Raw genomic sequence first — 27,745 nt, forward strand, 5'->3', positions numbered from 1 at the left:
ACTCGGGTAGTCCCTGCTCTTTGTGGTCTTCCAAGAACTGTCACTGCAGGACAGGTCTGCAGCCTACCACACAGGACTTGCTTGGGTCATGGCTGGGTCTCAACATGACAGCCAGTCCACGATCAAAAATACTACAAAACGGCCTAAGCTAAGGAGCCCTCCCTTGACGCCAGCGTGAACACGTGAGCGTGGATGAGCCTCTCGAGATGCATGAGTGATGGACCAAGCAATGCAGGGGATGGCAGAGGACTAAAGCTACTCACTAGCTAACGTGACCACTGCAGGGACACTGGCAACGACTCCTTCGGGCACACGGGCGATGCACTGGTATCGCCCCACAGTGTGGTTGTTGAGAGCCGTGATGACAAGTTTCCCTCGCTCGATGTGGATACCCAGCACCTCGTCCGATCCAGCCAGCTCCTTCCCGTTCAGTCTCCACGTGAGGTTCACTCTGGGAGGGTCCACCATACACCCCAGGCTGACTGGGCCCCCGAGCTTTTGGACAATGGAGGCAGGCTGCACTGTGACCTGCAGAGATTCACCTGCACAGAGGGAAAAAATAAATGGGAATAAGAAAGCTCTGCGAGACTCAGCAAAAGAAAGGACAGAGGAAAAAACTGCAGTGCTGGTACATTTTGCATTCCCCATTGCTTCTGCTTGTGCTGCACCTTCCCCTTAGCTCCCCACACACCCACCCTCGTGCTTGGAGATACACACCAGCCCCATTTCTTCTTGGCACCACTAGACAAGAGATGTCCAACTCCGACTATATCGCCTTCTCCTCTGCAGGAGTGTTTGAACCTAGACCTGTGGTCAAGGCTACTGAGGAAGCAGCAGAGAGAGGAAACCACTTTGTGCTTGAGGCATGGCTATGCTAAACAGCATCAAGGCAAAACATAAACAAAATGGAACAAATGGGTAAGAACAGAAACTCACTCAGTTTGGCAAAACAGCTAGCAGCTGCGAGGATGAGGCAATGGATGGGGGACATGGGTCTCTTCTTTCCACGTGTCATTGCCATCCCATGCGGTGTGTCCTGGGGCGCCCAGGGAAGGGTCCCATAAGCTGCCTCAGGGGATGCAGTGGATGTGCAGCAGCAGATTCCTGCGGATGACGAGACATGATGGATGAAACCCTCCAATTTGCCTCTGCATTCCAGCCCTGCCTGGCTTCTCTACCAACATCCCTAAACCGTCAGGGATTCATCGAGCCAGTGGCCTGAGGAGGCTACAGACACTGACGCAAGCCCTTCTCTTCTCCAGCCTCTCCCCCAAGCATGGTTGTGAGTCTCTCAAGACATCCCATCCTCAGCTCTCAGTACAAATCTACATGTGTGCACACAGACACATACCCCCCTTCCCTGTTTCAGCCTTGGTGCAGTGAATGCCTGTACTGTGCCAGCAATGCACACCAGGCAATTTTCAGGAGCAAAACACAAACATTTCCAACAAAGTGTCACTGGAGATATTCGCTAACCGTTGCTGCCACTTCTTGGCTGTGTCTGGAATATATTCTAGCTTGAACACAAAAGTCAGTGAGTAGTAGAAGTCCTAAGCTACATGAAGGCAGAGGTGATCCTGCAGTTTCAGTCTCTTCCCGAGACACTGGCCATGTTGCTACTGGGCATACCTATGTCTCAATCCAGATGGGAGTCCTTATGAGATGTAAAAGTTTTTCAGGGCATCTCTGGAAGGAACTGTTCTGAAGTAGAGGGGACACTTTTTCAGGAGAAAAGAAATGCCCAGTTCTAAATTTGTTTCAGTTCAGTGCAGTGAGGTCAGGGCAGATTATACTCATTTGGCATAATGCACCTTTATTCTAAACTAAGAGACCCAATCTATGGAAAAATTTCAGATTAACTGTTCTGCATTAAACACACTACCTATTTTGAGTTGAATTACCCTGTCTGGACAAACCACCAGGTTCATATTCAAAAGCATCAACAATCTCCCAAAAACTTGAAGCCCAAGGCCACCCATCGCAACCCAGGTTGCTGTGAAGAGCTGCACGCTGCAGCAGCTGTTTTGCAGAGACTGTCACAAACAGATGCTAAAGCAGACAAGCCTGGTCAGGGGGATTAAAGATCTACGTGGCTGCGCCAAGAGACACCTCCGATGTCAGACCGAGTTCAGCTTCAACCACGGGCAAAGGGCTGAAGTTAAGAAAAGAATTCCCTCTACGGACATTGTAACGCAGCTACGGGATTTTGAGCTCCCTCCAGCTGCAGCACTAAGATGACCCGAGACTCTGAACAGCATTTCAGAATTGCTCCTGTGGCGTGTCTACATTGGCAGGGGAGAAACCCAAGACCAAACCAGGCATGGCAGCCAGCCCAAACAGCACTTATATTGCCTGCTCCCCCTGCAGATACACAAGAAGCTTATTAGCTGCAACCACCATCCTCAAGAGCACCTGGACTCTGCAGAGCAATATTTCTTACTTCCACCATGGTCACTGCTCAAGCCATCACCTGTTCGAGCATGTCCTTTCCATAACCATCTCAGTCAAAAAGGGGGAATGTGTTCCTTCAAGCATAACCTCTAAAATTAAACCTCCTAACTCCTGAAGTAAGGACTGCCCACAGACTCCCCATGAGATGCTCTGTGAGTTGTTCAAGGCAAGGCTGATTACTGCTAGCAGGGAACCACAGCACTTAGGGAAATCTCACCAAGCTGCTCTCAGATGATTTTGCCTGGCCTCTGGTGACAGCAGAAGTGCAAGAGCACAGTACAGGGCAATGTCCATGGCCAGTCATGCCAAGGTCCACATTGTGACAGCAAGAATCCAGCTACCTGGCTTGCATGCATCTCTGCAAATCAGGCTGTCCCTCTGACAGCCTCACAAGCTGTCTCCTTTCTCCTCACCACGCCCCAGAGCATCACTTGGGGAAGAAGTCATTGGCATTCGTATAAAGTTAAGAAGAGATAAGAAAAAGAAAAGCCTCCTCTGAGCTGACGATTTCAAAAGGAAGCAACACCCAGGAAAGCAACCTGCAGCTAGAGCTTTGCAAATGCCACAGAAGAGCATCTTTACGTGGCACTTCGCAGGCCGATGTCAGCTCACTCAGCTGGCCTGCCGAGCAGGCTCAAGGCAAGGCAGCTCTTTCCTGGGAGCCAGGCAGTCACTGTGGCCGTGAGGCCAAGATGACAAGCCCTGCTGAGAGGCAGGGTCAATTAGGTCAAGCTCGGCATGGCCCAACGTGGCTTCCAGGCAGCAGGAGCATGGACGGAGCTCGTCCGTTGGGCATCAGGCTGGGCATACTCTGAAGGCAACCAGAAAGATCAGCTAGACTCACACTCTAGCTACTGCAGCACTCAGCCCCGTTACACGTGAAAATCCTCTGTGGGTAACCTCCAGCACCAAAGTGACAAGACAGCAACTTCCCCCCGCCACGCACCTCACCCTTCCTGGTATTCACCCACCGAACCCAAGGAGAGAAGAAAGTCTCAACAATTTGTCTTTGAAGAGTTTCCTCCATCAACCAGCACACGCTGTTGTACGAGATCCTTTAGCTATTAACTTGGAGACCATCTGAGTTACTCAAGTTCATTTCTCCATGCAAGACAGCACCCAAAGCACCCTTCATTATGCCACAGCCATCTTGGGCAAACCACCACTGACCACAGCCGTAAAAGCGCCCGAGGTCTATCCGTACCAAAACATGCACTGTTGACACCATTGCCGATGTGCAAGTTGATGTGCCACTAATTACACTCATCTGGAAAAGATGTTCGAGTTAATTTAGGCTTAAAAACACCTCACTCCATAAGGTTTGCTGGAGGTAGAAAGCCTTCCACCAACATAGAAGAAACATTTTGGGGTAAGACTTAATGTCTCTTGGTCCTCAGTGCTGGAAGCCTACACAGCAAAGCTGACTCATCCCCCCTATCTGGATGGGTTTGGCAGCAGGATGGAAAAACATTGGACGGAGTTGCTCCTTGGAGCCCATGCTGGGGGAGGGGGTAGGCAAAGATGTTCCCATCCAGACCTCCCTGCAGCTCTGCGTCGCGCAGAGCCTCTGGCCAGAATGGCAAAGCCAAAGGCGCAGAAACGTGTAACGGACCCTTCGAGAGCTAGGACCACCCAGGCACATCGATGCAACGACTAAACTGGCTGCCCCCAGGTCTGTAAAAAGATGAAGGGCAATAGGTGTGGAGAAAAAAAGGGAGATCAAAAAATTTGGCTGCGGCACTGGGCAGATTGAACGGTATTGAGCAGAGACTGAAGAGAGAAGGTGTGTTGCAACAAGTGCATGGTACCTCCCCAAACCTCCAGGCAGAATATGAGCTCTAAATAGGGACATGTGGCCATTTCTTTCACAGCTGAGTGAAGTACAAAAAGTAAATGGCCAGCATAAAAATAATGAGGAAAATGAATGAAAACATCAATTCCAAAAGAACTATTAGGATCCAGGGCCAGATTTCGAAATTCTCAGCTTCCACAATTGAAGCCAGATTTTCAAAAGCATTCAGTTCTTGACATGCTGAGCTCTCCTGAATAGGCAACCAACTTATTTCGATGCCTAAATGGGAGCTGACCTCTTTTGAAAATGCTGCCCTTAAGCAGCCTGCAGTAGTGCAAAGCGAGGAACTTTATTAATCAGGCAGCTTTCGATCTGCCCGGTGTCCCTGCGAGCACTGTCAGAGTGGGCTGCAGTGGGAGAGGCAGCAGAGGTGGGGAGCGGAGGAGGCCCCAGGCGCTCCGGTTGCCTTCCCAGAGGCAGTGGTCCCGGGCAGGGGGCTGTGCCAGGAGCCGCAGGGCTGCTGCGTGACAGTGTCCTGCTCTGCTGCCTCCTCTCCCCAAGGCAGGTATGCTACGAGATACCCCTGGTTGCCAATACTTCTGCAGCCACCGACACCACCAGCCTCGACAGCTCCTGCTTAATTGCTACCTGGGAAAAGAAAGAGTTAAAGTAATTTAAAGAGGTCCAGGGGGGGAGGGAAAACAAAAATTGTTTGTTTATTTATTTTTAATTCTTTCCTGCCAGGTTAAAATAACAATTTCCTGTCTAAGTCCCTTTCAGACAGCCCAGTAAATCAAAGGAGGGGCCATTAGGAGAACAAAATTAACGAGAGCTTCATCATATATGGAGGGGTGGTGGGGGTGTAAAATCTGTCGGCTCGGCTTCCCACCACACACCTAAGCCCACCGAGCCCCTGCGTACAGCCCCAGCTGTGCCACAGTGATGGAGGGCACTGCAAAGGGAGGGGAGCGAGAAAGAAAAACCAGAGGTGAAGATATAAAAGGGAAGAAAGGCGCGCGTGTGTGCGGGGGTGGTGATAAAGCTCGAAAGGAAAAAGGGATCTGAATTAAGCGCAGGCAGCGGGAGAGGTGTTTGCTGATTAGAAACTGAAGGTTTTACTGAGGAAATGCTGCTCACAGCCCCAAGCCCCCTCCTGCTTAACAAGGGCCGGCCACAGCCCTTGTTACTGCCACGCTGTCTCTATTTACAAGGCTCCCAAATAGGAACCAGCCTCTGCCCCGGCTCCGGGGCAGCATCCCTGCACCACACACCCCAGGTCCGCAGGCAGGCAGGGGGGGGAAACGCAGAGGCAGACTGGGAGACGGGGAAAACTCACCCATGCACATGAGGACGGTTTGGGGTTGTGTCAGGCGGCCAGACCCTGAGCACCTCTTCACGCAGGGGAGGAATGGCAGGAAAGCGAAGGGGCTGCTTTGCACTAAGGCAAAAGCTGCAGCAACTCAGGTCCGGCTACCAGCTGGGCACACCCTGGGTGACTCCAGAGAATTCACTGCAACTGGTCTCCATTTCCAACAGGTCAAGTAGGGACAATGATACTCCCAGTTCTCTGCTTTATACATTGAGACTTAAGCTCTTGAGAAAAAGCAATGTCTTACGCAGTACAGTGTGACAGTTTTACTTGTAATCATTAGTTTTTAATAAAAAACAGTGTTCTTTTTGTTGTTCCATAGAGCTTAAAGCACTGAAGAAGAAAATGTAAAAGAGAAAAGAGCCACAGTACCCCTTTGCGTTACAAATGAGGGAACCTGAGGGCTAGAAGAGGAAGCCAACCTGGCCCAAGGTTATACAGTAAAGCAGTGGCAGGGCTGGAAATCAAAAACTCTCTGACTGGGACCTCCATCCCATCAGGCAAGTTGTTCTTGGATCCCAAATCTTTTGCAACCTGTCTGAAAAAAGCCACCATACAACTGTATAATCCTTTAGCTGAAAAAATACTCTCCAGGTAAACACACCTGAGAAGGTCAGCTGCAAAGTCCCCACATGATTCCTGGGCATGGACGGCAACATCAGCACCCCTGACTGTTTCTCCCCAAACCATCAAACAGTAACATCCCAGAGGGCAAAATTAACCTCTACCAGCCCCCATCCCCACTCCAAAGTACTAATTTCACACCGTTAAGTTATACACGCTACCTCTGAAAGGGTTTGGAAAAGGAGAGGTCTGCAGCAGGATACATGCTCCCCCTCCCATGTAAGAGCATGGGCATCCAACAGGGATGAGGGTTACCATGCTGTAGGGAGAGGCAGGATCCCAAATGGGAAGCGAGTGGTGTCAGGAGGGAGCAGAGAGAGGCAGCATCCAACTTTACACCACCACGTTTAAAGTCAAGGAGGTAGCACAGTGTATGTGCAAACAGGGATAAAAGCTTGCCTGCTTCCCTCTGTAGTGCTGAAAGCTCCTGACTTCAGAGTGCATTAGCTCTGTTAACATAGCCCTTGATTAACTGTGTGAGGAGTCGTGTGTCCCGTCCCCCCCCCCCCCCCCTTTTTTAAAGTGATTAGGCAAAAAAGACTCTCTTACAGGCTACTTGTGAGCTCAGCAAGTCCATCAAGAAGCCACAACAGAGAAAGCCTGGGATAAATTCACGCTCCTAGTTGGGAGAAGGAAAATATCCAGAACAAAACCTGGCGTGGCACCCCCACCATGCAGATGAGCAAGTTCACCTGCAAACTACAAATTGCGCTTGGGCACTGGGTGACCCTAAAAAGAAAGAACCACAGATTTTCTCCAAGCAAGTCCTGAGCAATTCAGTGGCAATAGACACCTCTCTAAAAAATAAACTAAACTTGCAGGTAAGACAGTTCTTGTCCCATGAACAGCAACTGCTCACGCAAACCAAACCACCAACGAACCAAACTAAACACACAGTGATCTTTGTGACTTTTTTCGTCTTCCTCAAGACAAAGCTACTGCTCTGGCCATCTCCTTTCCACAACAGCCTGTGGTATCACCGGGGGGGGGGTGGGGGGGGTGGTGTTGGGGGGGGACGGGGGGGGACGGGGACGGGGGGATGGATGGACTGGGCGTGCTGCCTTTGAACTAGCAACAGGATGCAAAGCCTTCTCATCGCCCATCTGACTTTTGCTTGCACCCCTGAAGACCCAACACCTGCAGTTTCTGGCACCTCTCCATCCAACGGTTCCTCTGAAATGCGCGCCACTTTCCCGCGGGCATTGATCAGGCCGACTTCGCTGAGCCCCAGCGAACCCCTTCACATTGGCGTTTCCTCAGCTGGGAAGCATGAGGCCGCTCGAAGAACAAAAACGCCACCTTCGTGCCGGCCACGGGCTCCCCGGTGTCACCAAGGCTGTGGCACCGCAGTGAGCGTGGCTTGCCTCGGCCGATGCATGCGGCACGGTGGTCCCAGGCAGGCCAGGGATGCGAGGATGGCCTTTCCCCATGGGATACGCCTCCCTTTTTCTGCAGCTACCGGGAGAGGAGCCCCGTGCTAAAACAGAGTATGCATGCCGGCTCTCGCTGCCCCTGGGCGCGCCCCGAAAACAGCTCCAGCCCTTGAAAAGACAAGGCTAAAGAGTAAGAAAGAAAGAAAACCCGCGTCCTTTCTTCAATATCGTGCTCCCCCCATGCCCTAGACACTTAATTTCCCTCCTTCCCCCCCCCCCCAGCTTCCCCCTGCATTCTGAGTAAATTCAATTTGACAACCCTGCTAATTGGATAAACGCTGCTCCCTACGCTCCTTTAAGGCTGCCCGCTTTTCTCTCCTTGTTTTTGGAGGGCGATTGTGGCTGTTCTTTAACATGAATTCCATCTGCTTTATTTCTCCTCTGCCCATTCAAGACCCCTCCTGAATATGTATGAGGGGCTGCACCCCCCCACACCCCCTTTCTCCTCCATCCCACCTCCCTCCCTCATCACCCCCCCATCCCTCTCCCTGCCCTCTCCCATTGCCCGGGACAATAACCCCCCAAATGCCCCCTTCTCCCACCCCGGCCCTTTTTGCTTTAGATAAACACAGGCAGTGTCAAGTGTGAGGAGGGGGGGGGAAGGATGGGGTTCAACTGCCAGTCAAGCCTCGGGCCCTCAATGAAGCCTGGAGGCCTACCCTAATCTGCTGCATGCTTGCCATATGGGAGCTGTGTTGCCCTGGGAAACACTAACAGGCAGAACGGAGCTTAATAGAGTCCATATTCATTGTAATGCAGTGAAATGGCTCGAGGGACTATTGCCCCTTGGGTCTGTTTTCATTCTTCTGTTCCCCCTCTTTCTTTTCTCTCTCTCTCTTTTTTTTTTTTTTTTAATAAATTTTTTTCCTCCCCTCCTTCTCCCCCCCTCCCTCCCCCCCCCCCCCCCCACTTTTTTTTCTTTCTTCCTTTCAAAAGGACCAAGTCCCTGGAGAGCTCTAATCTGGAGAGGCTGGGGGCTCCCCAAAGGGCCGGACGGCCAGGCAGGATCGGGAAGGGGGAAGGGAGAGGGTGGAGGTGGTTAGGGAGGCGAAGGAGAGGTGGAGGGCAAGAGGAAAGTAGCAACTAATAAGCATGCAGCCGGCCAGCTGTCAAGATGCTGACAATGCTGCTTCGGGTGCAAAGAGCCCGACAGCCAGCGCTGGCACGGAGGCTGGCGCAGGGTCCTCCCGGGGAAGCGCTCGCCTCCCCTAAGAGCCTCCGTCCTTGTCTGCCGAACGCAGCACAAGTGACAAAAAAAACCCCAAAACAAAAAAAAAAAACGAAAAAAAGAGAAGGGCGCAGATGGAGCGTGCTGCAGAGCCTCTTCAGAAACAAAGTGCACCTAGGAAACAGATGTTGTTGCTGCAACAAGCCCGGAGCTGCTGGCTGCTCCGTGGCTCCTTCTCCCAAGCACACAAGGGGGGAAAGCAGCCCCGCAGCAATCTCCGGGGCTGCCCGTGCGGCTGGGACAGGATGCCTCAACGGTCAAAACCTTTCAGTCCAACTTCAGTGCCAACCCGGGAGAGCTGCCGTAGCTTTAGACCAACTTTTCCTCCGCATTGCCCATCCTTCTCACCCTTGATCCACCTGTAGAATCTCCAGCCTCCCAGCTAACATCCTAATTTAAAGAGCTGAGGACTCCCAAAGGGAGTGCACATCTGCAGCACTTACTGAGGGGTGCAGGCCGTGCATCTGGGGGGGGGGGCTGAACGTCAAATATCAGAGCATCAGCAGAATTGCTGGTATCGAGGTCCTGAGAGACCCTGACCAAGTGCACACAGTGTTGCAGCTCAACCTACTCTCATGCAGAAGTTGGCGTTGGGATAAAGGGTCAGGATCCCCTCGGAAAACCACATCAACGTAGCCACACACTTGTGGAGATCAGTTATGTACTCTGGAACATTTTCAGTTTGCCCCACGCCTGCTACAAACTCAGCTCATGGTGCTGCAAGAAAGTCTGACTTATCTGAGGCTTCGCAATGGGACAACGTTGCATCTTCGTGGGGAGAGACACTTCAGAGGAGGCAGCAGGAAAGGGGTCAGCCATTGACACAAGTGTGATGTGAAAATATAGCTTCAGTCCTGGAAGCAGGGGATTTACTGCACTGTGTTACTTGCCTGAAGCATCCTATCTCTTGCCATATGAAAACAATACCTGCTTTATCATTCACATCACAACTAAAGCCAGAGATCAGTGCCAATGCAGTCAGAGCTGCAGACAGATGCCATACTAAACACAGAGTGAAAACCATCCCATGTCCTAGAGATTTCACACCAATGGCTAGAAGGGTTACTCATTTTAGGATGTTTGATACAAGCAGTAACAAAATTCATCTATCTACACCTTTTCTTGTTTGGACAGAGAGGCAAAGCATGTAGCAAGGAGCTGGGAATGAGGGAGAGCATGCACCTGGGCAAGGAGAGCCCAGGTGATGGCTCCACTGGGGGCTGATGCTGTGGGACCCGCAGCACAGGTGATGAGCACCAGGCAATGCTGCTGGCTCTGATCTGGGCTCCACCGCACCAAATCCCACACCAATGCCAGCCAGGTATCAGGTTGTTCCCCTCCCTGTCACAAATGCAGCGGAGGACAGTGCTGGGGAGGATGAGCATCTCCCACCCAGAGCCATCACCCCACAGGCACAGATGTGCCTGTGGCTGGTTTACATTAGCCAGGGCACTGCTTTTGTTTTTCCTTTCTCATCCTTTCCAACCAAAAAAAACCCCCAAAACTTGAAGTCTAAGGTTGAGGTTCTAATCACCTCTTGGGTTAGGGAGAGGTCAGAGAGGAGGCAGGCCAAGGAGATGCAGAGAAAGCGATGCTGGGCAAAAGACCTGTGAGATACCAAAGGAAAGTGGGGAATAAAGGTGGCAGAAAGGAAGAGGCAGGAAAATTAAATTGAGATGAGGGGGTTAAGAAAGAAGAAGAAACAGGGGACTTGGGATTGTGGCCGATTTCCTTACACTGCATTTGTCCTCACTGCTCCAGGGGCTGGGCAGGCAAGAAGCAGGCAATGCCACAGCTCACCTGCCACGTGTGCGCCCAGGCTCAAGTCCTTGCCCTGCCTTCCTCAGAGCAGGGGCTGTCACCTAAGACCACCACATCTCAAGCAAATCTCTCTCTCCCTAGCTGCCACTCTTCCACTTTGTTTAAACATGGGTTATTCATGATGGCAGGAAAACCACTCCTGCTCTCACCAGAAACTCCATCCTGCTCTAAGACAGAAGTTTAACCAACAGGTGCACTTCCATAGTGTGCTCTGGTCCCAGTGAAACAGCATTTTTCCACGGGGAGAGCAGGATGCTCTCCTCCAAAGCTGGTTTTGCTCACCTCTGCACTGCGTTGCTTCCCCCAGCAGCTCTCGGGGAGCACACATGCCCAGCCAACCCTCAGCCCCCAACCGCAGGACACTGCCACGTTGATCAAAACAAGCATTTCGCCACTGATTTGGCAGCAACGTTATAAATCCCGCATTCTAGACTACCTAATATCACCCTACAATCTCTCTGCAGCTGGACCGGTGGTCAGGAACGGGCCCCAGGGAAGGAGGGCCACAAATCATGGCAAAGGTGTGACATGGAGCTGCCCTGAAGAGACCCATCTCCATTTTATTGTCTCTGTCACACGATGGGGTCAGGCTTGCAACAGGACAGACAATAATTATCACAGTGTCCATTCATGCTGGTAAACACCAGATCAAACATGAAGCTGGCCTCTCTCTGAAAGCAGAATCCGTATAATATAATATATAATATAAACCAAAGCACAGAGGAGGGGTATACCAGACAAAAACCACTGGTCAGCATCTGCGTGAAGCGCTGCAGGAGTGCCCAGGGAGCAGGGAGCGTTCCAGTATGTCTGTCGGCTACGGCCACCTCCAAAACAGATCTCGGAAGCTCCTGTTCGCAGAGTGGAACACAAGCCAGACAGACGGAAGCTATGGATGCTTTTTGAGAGCAACCCACTTCTTATATGCTTAAACATGAACCTACCTTTAAGTAACTGAAAAAAAAGTTATCTTTGTCTAGGAACAATAGAAAAATCTTGTCTGTGTCCTATTAGGAACAATAATCAAGTGAAACAAATGCACAAACAAAAAAAAGCACAAACCATAAGAGCCCACAGAAACCGTCAGTGACACTGTTAAGCCTTCCTTGGGGGAAGTTGCATTGCGGAAATTTTCCTGCTGGAGCAGAGCAAAGATTTAGGTAGCTTTCCTAGCTTTTGAGCCTTCTTCCAGTGTGTATTTGAAGAGCAGGGGCACCTACCACAGCTGCAGTAAAAAACTGACCGACCTTATATTAAATACACACCAGCGGCACAACAGAAATACCTGCTAAAACAACGCATCCAGAAGATCATAACGGAGGACTTGATTCTGCCGCCTCCAAGATCAGCCTGATCTTTGCCATGACTTCAATGGGAGCAGGCCCAGAAACTGCATTAACAAGCACGAGGCTAGTTTAACACAGTTGACATCAAAATCCAGAAGAGCATACAAAAGAGACAGGACAAAGTACTCGCCAGTAACGTCAATACAAAGTTTAATCCCCAGATGGCTGGCTTTAGAGACATCCCCATCACCACCATAAAGAGAAACTGCCTTCTCGTTTGCACTCCTTTCAGCAATGACTTGTTGCTGGGATGCAAAAGAGCACAAGCCCATTTTTCTTGTCCTTTGAAGATGGTATTTAAAGTTGGAGGGGGGGGTCTGCTTTTATAAATTTGGGAATAAATGGGAGTTTTTACTCTCCATAGCTGTCACTTAAATGCTTTTCACTAACAATAATCATTTTGGTTATGGGAGCAGGTCAAAAGCCTCTAGGACTCTGCTGGGGTGAATTTTCCCTGGAAGACATGCCACTACTCCAAAAAACACAAGAGGAAGCTCGAGGCCAGCAAAACAAAGGGACAGAAATGACTGCCCATAGAAAACACTTCGTCTGGTGGCAAACGCCTAGGTGGGGTGTGGGGGCTCAGCGCTGAGTGCCAGCACCCAGACGGGATGAACCATGGCCCTCGTTCCTGCTGTGACCAGCAGCTGCCAAAATCCCATGGGGCCCACCCCGAGGTGAAAAATGACAGGGGACACACTCGCAGCAGGGTCTCGGGATGTATGACAGACTTCCCCTGCCCCAGAGATGAACAGGAGATGGTTGCATCTCAGGCTATTTTAAAGATTGTGTCTGCACATCATTTCCCCCATTTATTATCCCAGCAATCAATATACCTCTCCAAAAACGATGGTCCAGTTGAGGACGGTGACCCAAACATGGGCAGAAGATGGAGCAAGACCTCTCATCGCCCTGCAGAGATGGGCAGGGCCAGCACCTGGTTTCTCCTTCTTGGCAAGGGGATGCTCCACAACAGAAGGATGGCAAAACGCTGCTGTCCCAGAGCCTGGGAAGGGAGGCTCACCTGCCCGTGCCCCGGCCAGCTGCTAGGACATGCTGATGAGAGCTGCGGCCAGTGCCTGCCAGGCAGCAGCGCCCACGCTGATGGGGCACTGCACAGACCCATCGCCGGCTTCCCGCTCCCTGCCCTCGCCTGTTTACACTCGCACCCCTGTTGAAAGCGCGAGCGCGGAGCCACAGGCACCTCCCCAGGCCCTTCACACAATAAGCACCGGCAGCAATTCCAGCTGCAAAGTTTGCTTTCCTTGACGCACAGTTTACTTTCTCCGCTCCCCTGCATCCCGCCCCTGCCACTTACCCCTCACTCCAAAAAGGCTCTCTCAAACAGGCTTAAGCTTTAAACAAATAAGGGCTTGGAAAGCAGCAGCCTGCTCCCGTTTCCCTCCCCACCACCCCTGCTCTCCCCCCGCCGCCTCCACCTCTGAGCCGCAGCGGAGCTGGCGAGCGGCGGCGCAGGCATAGAAAACAAACACGTGGAGCAGAGCCAGCTGTGAAGTCGGATTTGGCATACGCTGTTTGCAAAAGGCATAAAAGCACATAGGAGAAGGGGGAAGGGGAGAAGGGGGGGTAGGGCAGGGAGCCGGGGGTGCCCCGGCCTCAAGGGGAGAGCGTGGCTGTTATAAAGCCCTGGCGCACGCCTGCAGGAGGGTCTGCACGTACGAGTGCTGATCTCATGCCCTGCGTGGATTCGGAGGGGAGAGACAGGCCTACAGCAACGTTTCCCGAGCTATTCGGCACCACGCTTCCCTACCTCTTTCCTAGCAAGCCGGACCGTTTTCGCATGCACTTGCCCTCCCTCCCAGGCAAAATTAGTGTGTCCTGATGCAACATGTGAAAAATAAATACACTTTTACCTCCTGGGGCTTGCAATTCTCCCCCTTTCTTTCTTAAGGTTTCTTATTCCCCATGCACGCTATGCTCCAGGGCCGCACAGTGCAGGAAACCCTGACCCAACTTCCCCATCACCTCGGCTGAGATTACATACGTTGAGGGCGTGCATTCACACTAATCCTCCTTCTTCTCATCTTTTATGTATTTATGTATTTATTTACGCGTACACCACCACCACCACCACCCCCCAGCAACTGTCCCTTTCTGGAAGAGTTTCAGACAAAATATCCCTCCTCTTTACACCCAAGCTCCCAGGGGACTCAGCCCAGGTATTATTCTGCCCTCACCAGTCTGGTCTAGCCACGGGAATGGCACTTGCAGGCTTTAGGAATGGATCACCTATGGCCTTACATCAACACTGGATCCACAAAGGTTTTCCTCCATCTCCCCCCTCTCCAATTCATCTCCCAGCAAAACAAAACAGAAGCCTATGCACTTTGCCTGGTTTGGGGTAGAATCCAGCGATTTGACGTGGTTTGCTTGTGGTTTCCACCCAAACCATAAACCAGCCCAGGTTTGCTTGGAAGGTCCTCAGCTGTGTTTGGAGGTGGTAAGAAAAGCAGCAGTGTCCTACCTGGTCTTGGACCGTGTCCAAAACAGGCCAGCAGCTGGACAGATTAACAGTCCGAGGCTGACCACCCAACCACCTGCAGACATACTTTCACCAGTCTCATTACCACCCCTGAAACACAGCAAGATGTCTCCCCTCTCCCAGCCTGCCGTGAACACTTGTCCCTCAGCATCGCTCCAAACCACCAAACTGACAACAAGAGACAATATTTGGATATCGCTCTTCCTGTGAATTACATTACGGATCCCTGATCGCAGCCAAGGAAGTTAACTTACCTTGGAGAAATCTTGCAGTTGCCTTTTTGTTCTTGGGTGGAATTTAGTGGGGTGCCAAAAAAAGCCACGGATTGCTGCAAAGAAAACATTGCTCAAAACCAACTAACCCACTCCTATCTCTTTCTTTTGGGAGGCAAATTAGGTATTGCAAGACAAAGAGGGTTAGAACTCATAGTCCTGGAGGTTATGACACCACATTTCTGGATTGCTTCTTCATCTATTGGACAAAACATACCCCTACCTTGTGTCTCACTTTTCCGGGTTGTAAAAACAGGAATATCAAACCCCAGCTGGTACAAGCAGTAACCAGATGAACATGAGCCAGGCAATTTCAGATTCTCACATGAAAGGTGCTAGACAGGTATGCAGTGTTATTATCTGTACTGCTTCCTGGTAGCCCCAGGATTTCTGGATTAGTAAAACACAGATGTCAGCATTCTGGGGATACAGCCTCAATAACTGAACCAAGCAGGGAGGGGCAGACTGATTACAACAAGAGGAAAAAATATGAATTTGCACCACACACAAAATATTGTGGTTAAGGGAGACAGCAACCAAGATATTATTGACAACAGAGAACAAGATAATTCAGTGGGGTTTGTCAGACTACACTTTCTGTAATCACAGACTCCAGGGAAAGTGTTTGTCAAGCAAACATTCAAACATGCAGCTGCCAAGAACTAAGTAAACAGAGAAGGAGAAGCAGCAGAGTCAATGTGGCACCATTTGCAAATGCCCCATGATCAGCTGTCCCAGGCCAACCGAGCACATCAGCAGGCACTAGTGAAGCCAAGGGGCTGAGCTACTACAGGAAGACCCACCACCAGGTTAGATGAACAAGGAGCAATTCAGGCCTTCAAAATATTTTCATCCAGCACAGGATTTGCAGACCCGGGTAGGTGTGGGTACAGCGGTCTGTGTGGGTTCAACAGACACCTTCCTGCACCACACGCATACACATGCGACCACTTGGGCAAGTGAAATGAAGCCAAACTCCAGGCTGAAGGGAGTCCTCCAAGATAACAAGAGATACCCAACAGCTATTGGGGTCATGCATTTATTTTTAGTCCCACTTTACCTAGAAGCCTGTGGTGGTACTGTGCTGATGTGGAGGCAGAGACTCAGGCCAAATACACCACAGATCTAAGGGCAAGTCAGCTCATCCCAGCCCTGAAACCAGGAGTGCTCGGTGGCATCGATCAAGTGGAGGGAAACATTGGTCTGCTTCCCACTGAAGTGCCCATCCATCGGTCAGTGCTTCCCACCCATGGTTCGCGAGACTGCTGAAAAGGGTACGTGGCTGACTTAAGGGGTCCAAGAAAAGGGATGAAAAATATGCAAGTTCAGATATGCTGTGCAGTAAGTTGTGCACATGAGATTTCCAACCAGGTCTACTGACCTCCATGGGAAAGCATTCAAGATTGCACATGTCAAAAAATAAAGCTGAAACCCATCCAGGTGATCCTGCATACACATCTTCTGTCCGCGTGCCCCTATTCTCGCCCACCTCATCCTGACAGGTGACACCAGAGTGGTGTTATATTCATTTCCTACAGATCAGACCTCTCTCGGCTGTCTAGAAAGAAGCATGCAAGATACAAGGCACGTTTCAAGGCCAGCACTGGATGCATCGTTTCTCTGTTAGTCGCTGGCCACCGATGCACACACAGTGGTGCTGCTGTGACTCTCCTTTGGCATGTTTGTAGCCAGCTGCACTCTGTGCAAGTGATCAAAAATTCACATGCTGCAGCCAATGCTGCTGGGAAGATGATGTTTGTGGTCTCCAGCCCAAAGTTACTGACACCTTCTTTGGAGCTGAAAATTGTGTTTATGTTCAGGAGGTTCATGGGGGGATTAGGAAAGCTGTTATCTTCCTAGCTAGAGAAAAGGGACCGTGAGAGATTGGAGGGCCAGAGGGACTGCTGGTCCTCATGAAGAAGGGTCTTGCAGGTTTAGTTGTGGTGACTACTGACTCTGCCCTAGTTTTCACAACAGGACTTTATGCATTTTATGCATACAGCATTGGTCCCCTCCAGCTCTGAGGGAAGAGGGTGGTCTTCCCAGGAGAATCCCATCCAGATGGAAGAGGCTGGATCTCCATACCAACAAACAGCCCAGCACCATAGACCAAAACCTGGGGTGTTTTTAATCAGGACGTACCTGACCTCTTCTGGAGTCCTGACACAGGTGCTCCAAGGACTTACAACCTTGAAGAGATCTTAATGAAGAGATAGAGTTGCTTTAACTTTCCCTTGTCTGCTCCCCTCCTGTGTCCTCACCCTCAGTTTCCTACTGTGCAATAGTCCTGGGGCAATTAAATCAGCAGCCTACACACCATGCAATATTTATGGCCCCAGGCAGTCACAAATACAGCAGTACATGCCTATGGAGGTTTTCTACCCCCCATACCCTCCAACAACACAATTTTCTTGCACAGGAGACTGGCTCAAAACAGGGACAAGGAACCAATGCTGTAATCTCCCAGAGGTCCTCAGCACAATCATGAGCTACCCAGGGCTGGGGCTTGCTGCAGCCCCAGCAGTGCAGAGCTCCTTTGGTCAAAGGACAAGGTGTTTCCCAAGCATCTTGCACATCAGGAGGCAAAAGTACTCCCTGCCCCACAATGGGAACAGCTGAAGCAGAGTTCAGCAGCATCCCAAATCCTGCCAGGTGCTTCTGGCAGGGCAGGAAACAGCACAGCAGTCCTGACCCCCTGTAAAGAACATGCTGATCTTGTTTTTCAAATGACAGCCGCACTAGTTCTGGACCCTCACTGATAAATAAGCACAGATTTCTCATCCACTCGGTACGGTTTCCAACAAGAACCCTGGACTGTCATTAGCATTTAGTCATAACAGCAGACATTGGCTTGAGACCTGGGCCACATAACACAACACAGCCCCGTTTCAGGTCCAGGGACTTTGGTGTTTCCTTGCAAGGCAGAAGTGAGACGACAAAGGGTTAAACCTGGTATAACCTCAAAAATTACTCTTTGCTTTCTGAAGCAAGAACATCTTTGGCAGGGTCCCCATCTGGGAAATGACATCCCGTCCCCCCTCGCTTCCCCCTTTTCTCCCCCTGAACTCAGAACAAAGCACTGCACTGCCCAACATGCTCCTCCACTGGTTTCATCTTGGTCCAAACGCTTCTTGCGTTTCAACTCCTGCCAAAAAGAAATGCATTAAAAAAAAAAGGCATGTGTGGGGCAGGGGGAGAGGAAGCAGAGAGAGTAGAGGGAAGTCATTAAAACTGAATCTTGATTAGCTACCAGTGGTGGAAAAAGGAAACAGCAGGGAGAGATTTTTCTCTTGTGATATGTCATCTTGAAGCTGAAACCAGGAGGCTCAGAGGAGGCAAGACTTCTCCACACAATCCTCCACCTAGGACCAAACTTAACCTGCTTCACCTTTCCAGTCCCCCATGTGCCACCCCACCATCATCAGAAGAGGCATCTTCTTCCTCAAAATAGTTTCCTGCCAATCACACTTTTCACCACTCTCACAGCTGTAGCCCTCCCAGCGTTCCCCCACCTCGCACCGAGCCCCCATTGGCAGAGGGCTGGAGGACACAGCACAGCTGGCCTGGCCTTGCTGGCCCTTCTGCCTTCGATACCAAACACAAAGGCTTGGCCATTGCAAAGCCACAGGGAATCCTAGAGGAAATGAGCCCAGAGGAGATGGCTTGTGCATGCTCTGTGGATAAGCTGGATGGGCCAAATGAAGAACCCTGGACTGGCTCTGTCTCCCAAAAAGACACCCTCCAGCCAAAAAAAAAAAATAATAATTTTTTTTAAATCACATTGGCTAAAGAAGCATTTAAAAGCAAAACAAAAAAGCAGTCCAATTTGGAGAGTCTGTAATAGCTGAACCCAAGGACACGCAGAGGATGTTTTTTGTTCCCTCAGTACAAAAGCCCTTGGTTTCCCCTCCTCCTCATTCCAGCATTTCCCCATTGGGGGTGTCAGAGACAGTTCAAGGCCTCCCAGCACCACGGACAAAATTGGGTCTTGCTGCCCTGAGGACAAGAGGCTGTGGGAACCGGGGAGATTTGGGGAGCCCTGAAGAACTGGGCAGGCTGAACCTGCTGCCCCTGGAGGATGGCCAAAGGGTCACCCCTCCAGCATCCCTGTGACCTGCCACAGGCCGGTGCTTCCCTCCAGGGTTTGGCTTCTCAAGGTGTGACTTTGGCTCACAGGCTGCAGGGCTATGCCATTTTGATTCCTTGGGGCTCATTTGTGCTACAGCTGGTGCTCTGCAGCATGTCAAAGAGAGGGAGAGATTAACTCCTTTCTTTAAGTATCTCATTACTATTATATTTTTAAACACAGCTGGTCAAAAATTTTTCAGCAAAGCCATAAATAAATAAATACTTTAAGGAAATTTCCTGCGATTTGAAAACTTTACCTACTGGTCTAGCCTTTATCAGATGGTATTCTCTCTTCAGTATGCATAAACTCCACTTGCTTTCGATTTCTCTCCTATAAGGACCAAATCCACTGAACCATCACTAAAATTTCAAGATTTCACCACCTGTACTGTTTGAGATTTTAATAGCCACCCTCCTGACCAGTGCAGCAATCACATATTCATTTTTGTCCCACCTGATGACCTTTCATTTTCCTTGTAAGCGGTGATACTACCTCTCAAGACCCAAAGACCCAGACACTGAAAACTTATCTCCCAACCCTGTCTGCAAAATACTTCTTTTCCTGCTCCTCAGGAGAGAGACAACAGAGCACAGCCAACTGGTACTCTGATCGGTTTTCCTCTTTTGCAGATCATCCCGCATCTCATCAGCTCCCATGCCTCCACCTTAGTCAACTTGGTTTAGAAAGCAATCAGTTTCTACAGCTGTGGACAACATTCAAAATCACCATCTGTCATGGCATCCTACATAAAATAAATAAGACAACACCACCCACCACCTTCTATTAGCAATCTGTTAAGGAAAGCAAAGTCACCCACTTCTGAAGCAGCCTGATGTGGGAGGCAGCATTTCTCTGCTAGCCCATCCCTGCCTGCCAGTGGCAGACAAAGCATGTTAAGCAGCATCTGTACAAGACTCCACTATTACATAAATAGCAAATAATGTCTTGGGGCCAGCTGAGAAAAGGGCCTCCAAGCATGAGGCTTTGCACATGGAGCAATGGAAGTGCTTGCCCCCAAAAGGCTGCCTTTCTACAGTACTCATTTTACCAGGATGGTGCCCATTTAAACCCCCTTCAACCTTGGAAGAGATGGCTTGGAGCTCCCAGCCTCCTCACCAAATGCTAAACTGTTCCTTGTAGCCCAAAAAAGGAAACAAATTCATGACCAAATCACTTCCAGTACTTTTTTTCCAGGCTATTGTTATGTGACTGCATTTGGAAGTATGGGAGAAAAAACAAATACATGACTGTGGTCAATGTTTGTCCTAGAATATGGGAAGAAAAAAAAAAAAAAAGAACAACCCCCAAACCCAATCCTTGTTTTATATGTTTAGTCATTTTTGGAGAAAACTGTAAGCAGTAAAGAGACCAGGAAGAAACAGTGATACCAGCCCCTGGGCCTTGGGGGGTGACAACAGAAGCAGAACAGAAGTGAATCTACTCTCTATTAATGTACACTGTTTTGCCCAAGAAATTCTTAAAGGCCCCAGCAATAGTCTAAGCCAAGAAGTCTACTTCTTCCTCTGCTGCAAAGGACTAAGACATTTTTGTGCTGTGAATTGCTTTATCAATTTAGAAAGCCTTTTTAATGCAAAAATCACCTTTGCTTGAGAGGCATTAGTGGGCGTTTCACAGAAAAGATCAGATCATCCTCTCCAAAGACTCACCCAGCAGTGATCTGGGAGGACACAGCAAACCTCTGACATTTGCTCACTTGTCTACCAGGAAAAAAAAAAAAAAAAAAAATAAATCTTTAAAACTCTTTGGATCTTTCGAAGATCCTTGCATTACTGTCCAGTAAAAGAACATAAGGACTATTCAATTCTCTTATTTTACAGAGTCCTTTAAGACCTCAGTATTAGGTACTCTACAAAACCACAATAAAAAGACATCCTCTGCCTCAAGGATATTTATCTCTAATTGCTTACAGAGACTGTCAACACTTTCTCTGAGAAGGGAAGTTTGTGACTGCCCCATAGCACTAAATACCCCTAGAAAAAACTTTCACTGTTCAGTGCAAAGTCATCTGTAGACCAGCTCAGTCAGTACCTACCTTCCAAATTATGTTAAATACTGTCACTTGCTACAGACCACAAATGCAGTACTACAAGTGGAAAGCAATAAGGACTTCACCCCTCCCTGTAGCAACTGCAAGAACTCAGCTATATAAGAGAAATACAATCTCAGAATTACCAGTAGGGAAATTATTGACCGTTTCTTAATTTGGAAAATGCCATAAACTCTTTTAGGATGAAAAGCACTCCTCAGTTTTGAGGAAATGCTGCTCCATGATTTTAAATCCAGTTGTGCAGCTGGCACACTCAGCCCTGGGATGGGTAAAGCAAACTGTTCTCATATAGTCACATTGACAACATGCTGCAGGATTTAATGGGTCCCTCATGAAAGAGATAAGCTACATAAACATAAACTATAACAACAGGACAAAAAGCAGCTTCCAGAATTCCCTCTGCAAGCCCAACAGGGAAACAACAGTAATTTCCTTCTGCATTTCTCACCAGCTGAAGTTTGTCTGTTCCTCCGCTTTGCTTTGCCGATAACAAACATCTGTCGGGAGCGTCCTTCCCTGTGCATGAGGGGAACACATCCATTGTGGCCTCCGGGGCTTTGTACCCCAGCAAAGCCTCTGGAGAGCCGCCACTCTAAAAGCCACAGATAAACCTCTGCTGGTCTTACCTATCGACTACAAAGGTGTTACATGGAAAATGAGTGGTTTTTTGCAGCCTCCGAGAAGTTAAGGAGACCTTCAGAAAAAACACGAGGAACCTCTGGCAGAGGCGATCTCTTGAGGTCCACCCCAGGCGTGCCTTTCTAAGGATCTTTATTTTAGGGTCTTCCTTCCCAACCCTTACCCACCACCAGCTTTGACTCATAGATTTCTTCAGCAGAAAGCTCTAGAAGCCCAAGGCAGCAGGCTCCCAGATAAAGCTGTCGATCCGTGGCTCATTAACAGCTCGCTGAGGCTTTTTGGCCTGGTGCCTACATGCCCTTTACAGATGCTGGCACTTAGCGTATGCCACGTCCGCCGGCCCCGCTGAGCTGCTCTCCCGGCTGCCTGTGAGGAGACGGGTCAACACAACACCCTCCCAGTTTGCAAAACGCTGCGAGATCGGAAACGTTGGCGGAGACTTGAAAACGTTGCCTTCGAACCCCCGAGCCCCAGTCCACCGGCCGGGGGTGGGGAAAGAAGGGCAGGAGAGACGTGGCTCTCCTTGCAAGGATGGTATTTCTCCAGAATAACCTCTGGGGAGGCAGCAGCCTTGCCTGCAACTGCAGGCAGCCACCCTGCCCGGGCAAGGGCTCCCCGAACCCGCTCTGACATGCCAGCGGCCTGTGCTCGCCCCGGGGTCGGTGAGGGCTGGGAGCACTGGGAGCACCTCTCTGGCAGCGGGCTGGCGCCTGGGGAGCCGCCCCTAGTCGTTCCTTATCAGCCTTCCCAAAACAAGTAGGGACAGGGGCATCCAGGATACGGCCCAACAAGCCCTTCTCAGCCCCGGCAACTGTTGTTGGCGGCACAGGGACCTCAGGCAGAGGAGGGGAAATTAAAGACAGAAAAAAATGAGGAGAAAGGGGGGTGCGAGGGCCTGGCGGCAGCCCCCGCATCCTTTGGGAGGCAGCACACACGCGGGGAACGGGCACGCTAGCAGCCTCAGCTGTAATCCCTTTCTCCTTCCCCGTTGTGGGATCTGAGAAAAAAAAAAAAGCCTCCCCAGCAAAACTGAGAGGGATGTGTGTGCCGGGAAAGAGGAAGAGATTAATTTCCCTAAGCACAAGGAGGGATGGCGGCACAAACCCATTTTTTCACACCTTCTCCATCCCACACCCTGCCTAATTCCGCTGGACAGAAATGAAGGCAACAGCTACGTTGGTGCCTCTTCGCAGTACTTCATGCACAGGGAGTGACCTGGGACCAACAGAAGAAAAAGCCATAACTGTGCAGCTGCCCGGCATCTCCCACCACTCTTCCTCTCCCAAGGCACTGAATGAGCCGGGTGAAACTTTAAGGGCCCAAACACCTCATCTAAGATCTCTTCTGTAATTAAATTATTTAGCTTGCAGAGGGCAGATAAAACCCACTTGTAAAATGGAGGAGTCCTGCTTCAGATAAGTTCCTCTCCCTGCAGAGAGAGCAGAGCAAGGAGTCATCTCTTCATCCAGCCACAAAGAGCCCTTGGCAACATAGTGCCATTAAAAACAATATGTTTCAAAGCATTCCTCTAAGCAAAAAGCCTCCAACTGCAGTTTGGGCTGTTACTCAGAGAGCAGCAGGGCATGGCCACAAGCAGCCCCCCAGGAGAGTTTGCCCATAGCTTTTTGCAAAACAGATGCCAGAAAAGGAAGCACACACACCCCCACCTGCTCCCCAAAACAGTGCTGTAAGTCAGACAAGAAAGGAGGGGTGAAGGAACCTGCCCGGGTTTCACTGAAGCAATCCCATCCCCCTCGAGAGACAGTTCCCAGTTACCTCATCAAGCCAGGTTTTGCTCATGTCCTGCCATTGGTGTCCACACAGCTGCTGCACCATCCTGGGCTACCTGGGACTGCAGGAGTCAGGTTAGCCTTCGGGAACCCCTGTGCATCCCCAGCCACACAGCATGGCTTGCAGCTCTCAGAAGAGCAGCTCTTTGTAACCCTGCTGCTCCTCATCCCTCCTCCTGCACCTCCCTACAGCATAAGGTACCTCTGTGCTGACCATGGAGAGGTGAGCAACTTTGCTTCTTGCACCTGGGCCACAGTGCAAGCCATGGACTTGGCCTTAGCAGTATCTGTTAGATTTTATCCTTGGCTTGTGCACTGAAACCCAGTGCCTCCAGAGCAGGAGGAGCACAGTCCCAGACACCCCCCCCCCCCCCCCCCCCCCCGAGAAAGAAGGCACACAATATTTATATAATGAGATTGTTTTACTTGAGATTGCATGCTCCAAGCAAAATACTTTTATTACACTGGCGCTCAGCTCTCTCAGCTATCTTTCAAAGCACGATGCCACAGCTGAAAACTAGCTGACAGGAGAGAATTAAAGTCATAACTGGCTCCTTTCCTTCCCCTTTAGCCACACGCTCTTGCTTTCCATCTGCCACTCCCCCAGCATCCCAGCAGAGCTCCTGCTTGTTTGCCTTCTGAAGACAGGCAGGAGTCTCAGCTCTGAGAGACCGTCTGCCTGGCCCAACACAAGGCATGCCACAGTGGCAAGATGCTACTAACAACACCTGCAGCGCCAAGTGCCCCATTTGGGCAACCACTTACTGGAGCACATGAAGCCACATCACTCTTTATTGACTGATGCGAGCTGAAGGCTAATGAAGATGAGATTCTGCTACGGACAACTCTCAGCTTCAAGGCAGACAACTCTCCGTCAAGCCCTAGCTATGCTTGACTTTGACCTCCTCTTCTGAAGAGCAGGGCAAGGCAGAGCATGGGACTGGGTATCAGGCAACACAGGGTCTGTACCAAGCTCCGGTGCCGACCTGCCGAGTCAGTCCAACACACACGTGTCCTTTTTCATGCTCTGTTTTTACCGCCTGTTCTGCATTTGTCTTGCCGTTTTGAATGGGGATGTCTTCCATTACAAGTTAGCGTGGTATCTAACATAGCCAGGTCCCAGCCTTGGTTAAAACTTGTAGACACAACTGTAATACAAATAACAATTTAGGTTTTGGAATACGGTGATGGGGGAAGATGGCGTGGCAGGCCTTTCTCCGGCCTTCATCCAGGGAGTCAATGTTAAGAAGCCTCTACTTAGCTTCAATGCTGGAGCTATGCAAAAACTGGGTTACGCTCACATTTTTGTGGCTGCTGAAATTTTTGCTTGTTTGCTTGGTCACTAGTTTGGGAAAATTTTTTAAAGGTGGTTCTTTGAAGTGGCTCAGAGGTTAGGGATGTCCGAAGCTATCCCAGGGGACACAGATTATAGGGTAGAGTGCAGGTCAGAGCATCAACGATAAACATGGCTTGCCACTTTGCTCTTGATGTTGTTCTCTTTGTGCTCCTTTTCCCTCTTCCCCAGATCTGCAGTCCAGGCAATCGTGAGGAAAACTGGACAACTGTATATTTAGCAAGTATGTTCCTGCCTAACTTGCTACATGATGTAGATAGTTGACCCTTGCTCCCACAAAAGACAACAGGCTTCACGACGCAATCAGCAGGATCCCACAGCTTGTATTGCGTATTTGCGTACCAGGCAAGTACAGCTAGCTCTTGCTAGTAGACTGGTGCTTGTCCTATGAGATATAGGACTGGCTTGTCTTGCTGTAGCCATGTAAACCATGCTGCTCTTTCCTAACGCTTCCCCAAACCAGCTACTCACCTCCCTGCCAAGAAGGGAGCAGGGTCAGCAAATGCACACCCAGACGCCAGCTCCATACATTGGTACTGACCTCCCTTTCTCAGCATCCATCATCATCGAACAAATGGGCTGCATGGTCACCCAGCATAGTTGACCATGATCCCAAGACCTTCTCCCTATCTGCTGGCTGGGCAGCCATCTCTGGCAGGGCCTGGAGCTGGAGTGCCAATGTGCTAAGCTACTCTTGCAACATTCACAGCAGCTCTGGCACCCAGAGAAGCAAGGTCCTCAAAAGCAACTAGCCCTTGTGGTGCCTTGGACTCTTTCTCTACAGGTTTACGGAAGCGTTCAGGCACAAGCTGGCATGCAACCATGAGCTCTATGCCTCACCTGCTGGGAAGCAAAGACTTTTTCCCTTCAGGCCAGCCCCAGACACGCCAACAGCAACATCAGAGTGATGAAACCGTGATGATGGATGCATCCAGAGCAGCTGGCATGCCTCTCTGAGGAGGCCTCCACGCTCCAGCTTCTCACAGCCCTATGTTGCCCTACAAGCCTGCAGCTCCAGCAGTGTTGACAGCGACAAGCCAGATACCCTGCTTGGGTAGCTGAGGGGTAGGGGAGTCCCCAAAAGGGACTCAAAAGCTAGTAGATGTCAAGCTTTTCTCCTGCCAGGGTCCCACAGATCTGCTGTGGTCTGGCTGGCCGTGCCGCAAGGCCCCAGAAGAACCAGTGATGGGGTACTCCTCATTGGATTCAGACCCCATTATGGCTAGATAATTGAGCCATCTTGCTCTCTTTCTGCCGAGATGGCTCTGGCTTAGAAGCTGCACTTCAACTGCTTGCAAGCTAAGATGTGCCCGATAGCCACTTTTGAAATAAAGAGTCCACTTCCATGCAGGAGTAGGTGGTCGGGACTAATTTGGGCAGTTGTTACACTGGTGACAGTGGGACCATCCCACAAACCTGCCAAGCGTGACCTTGTACTTAAAAGTGAGGGGAGAGCTGTTTGGTCTCTCAATGCACAAGCCTCATTGACTCTCCACCACATCATTAAAGTCATCCCAGGTGTTTTTGAAAAATCCCACCCAGCACGTTTTTGAAAACATCTCTTGATGCTGGGACTCAAACCCACCCCTTCAATCTGACACTGCTTGGGTTTGTTAAACAAGCAGCTTTCTTCTGGGGGGGGGGGGGGGGGGGGGAGGGGATCACATTCCCATCACCATTCAGGGGACCCAAAGGAATCTCTCACTGACAGCAGCGGGCTCTGAAGAAGTGGGGCCAGCTAGTCCTTTTTACCACCCACGGCCGAGGAACGTGCAAGCAAGCACCACCTTCCTGCCCCAGAGGGGACTGCCATCCAGCGGAGAGCTGGAACGACGAGAACACTCTCCATGTCAGCTACAGCTCAGGGAGCAACTTGGGACAGAAGGCTCTAGATGAAGTAAATTATTATTCAGCATCCAGATTACTATTGGCTTCCAAATAATTGTCTATTTGTGTGCGTGCATGCACAAGAATCCTCGCTCCACGGTCTCTGCCAGCGTATTCCCAGCGCTGCGACTCTCCGGGGACAAGGCCCATACTTGTATTCAATCTCAGCTTTGGATCTCAAACACTAAGGTTTCAGATTTTGTTTTAAAAAACATTTTCTCTGGCAACTGGGCTGTTAATGGATTTGATGTTTTTGCTCTCGCCTCCTCCCTACCTTTAAAAGCTTGGCACCAAAGGGCTTCTTTGAAGATAAGGCCAAATTTGCAATTTAAGGGGAGGAACTTCATAAAGCTAGACGTGAAGGGATGGAGAGGAGGAGGAGGGGGGGGAGGAACCAACCCAGGAGCCACTTTGCCTGTTGAGATGTACACTGTACAGCACATAGGATTACAATGGCCTCTCTGTACCACCACTGGCTGGAGCCATAAATTCGCTGCAGCTGCAGTGTTACTACCTACACTAGACTCCCCAAGGGTCACACTGAGAGAGGGGCTTCTCTACAGCCGCACACCCAGCCTACCCTCCAAACCAAAAGCATCACGCAGCCCTCACAGAGCCCACATCCAGCCAACACGCGGGGCAGACATCCCCAGAGGCAACCGCAGGAGCCTCCCATCGGGCTGCCAATGCCGCAAGAGGCTCTCTGCTGAAACCAACTGTGGTCCTTATTCAAGAGGTTTTTCCAGGGCCAGCAAACCTATGGTCTCTCTCAATCTCCAGCAGACCTATCCTCAACACCACAAGGAGGCAGGGAAGTGCCACTTACAGGTTTTGCAGGTGGAGAGCTGAGGCAAAGAGCAACCTGCCCTAACCTGGGGGGAAATCTGCAGTATAGGGGAGAGAACCAAGCCCAGCTCTCCTCAGATCCCAGGCTTGCGCCCTAAAACACTGGCATCACTAAGTGAGGTGGCTGCTCTACCTGAAAGTACCAGGATAAATTACAGTGACATTATCAGAGGAAGCTGCATTTTGCATATAA

The 27,745-nt window shown here is 50.4% G+C and overlaps 1 protein-coding gene across 5 annotated transcripts in view; it reads right to left on the reverse strand.

Moving 5' to 3' along the window:
- BOC (BOC cell adhesion associated, oncogene regulated) overlaps positions 1-27,745 on the reverse strand; it is a 57,359-nt gene that overhangs the window by 23,908 nt on the left and 5,706 nt on the right. For all 5 annotated transcript variants that reach the window (XM_049824848.1, XM_049824845.1, XM_049824847.1 and 2 more), the window contains exons 2-3: positions 937-1,104; positions 264-542 (exon numbers count right to left, since the gene is read on the reverse strand). In XM_049824848.1, the coding sequence (XP_049680805.1) occupies positions 264-542; positions 937-1,021 (364 nt within the window). In that variant the 5' untranslated portion in view covers positions 1,022-1,104. The remainder of the gene's footprint in view (positions 1-263; positions 543-936; positions 1,105-27,745) is intronic.

Source organism: Accipiter gentilis, chromosome 21, assembly GCF_929443795.1.
Source record: "Accipiter gentilis chromosome 21, bAccGen1.1, whole genome shotgun sequence".
NCBI classification, from domain to species: Eukaryota; Metazoa; Chordata; class Aves; order Accipitriformes; family Accipitridae; genus Astur; species Astur gentilis.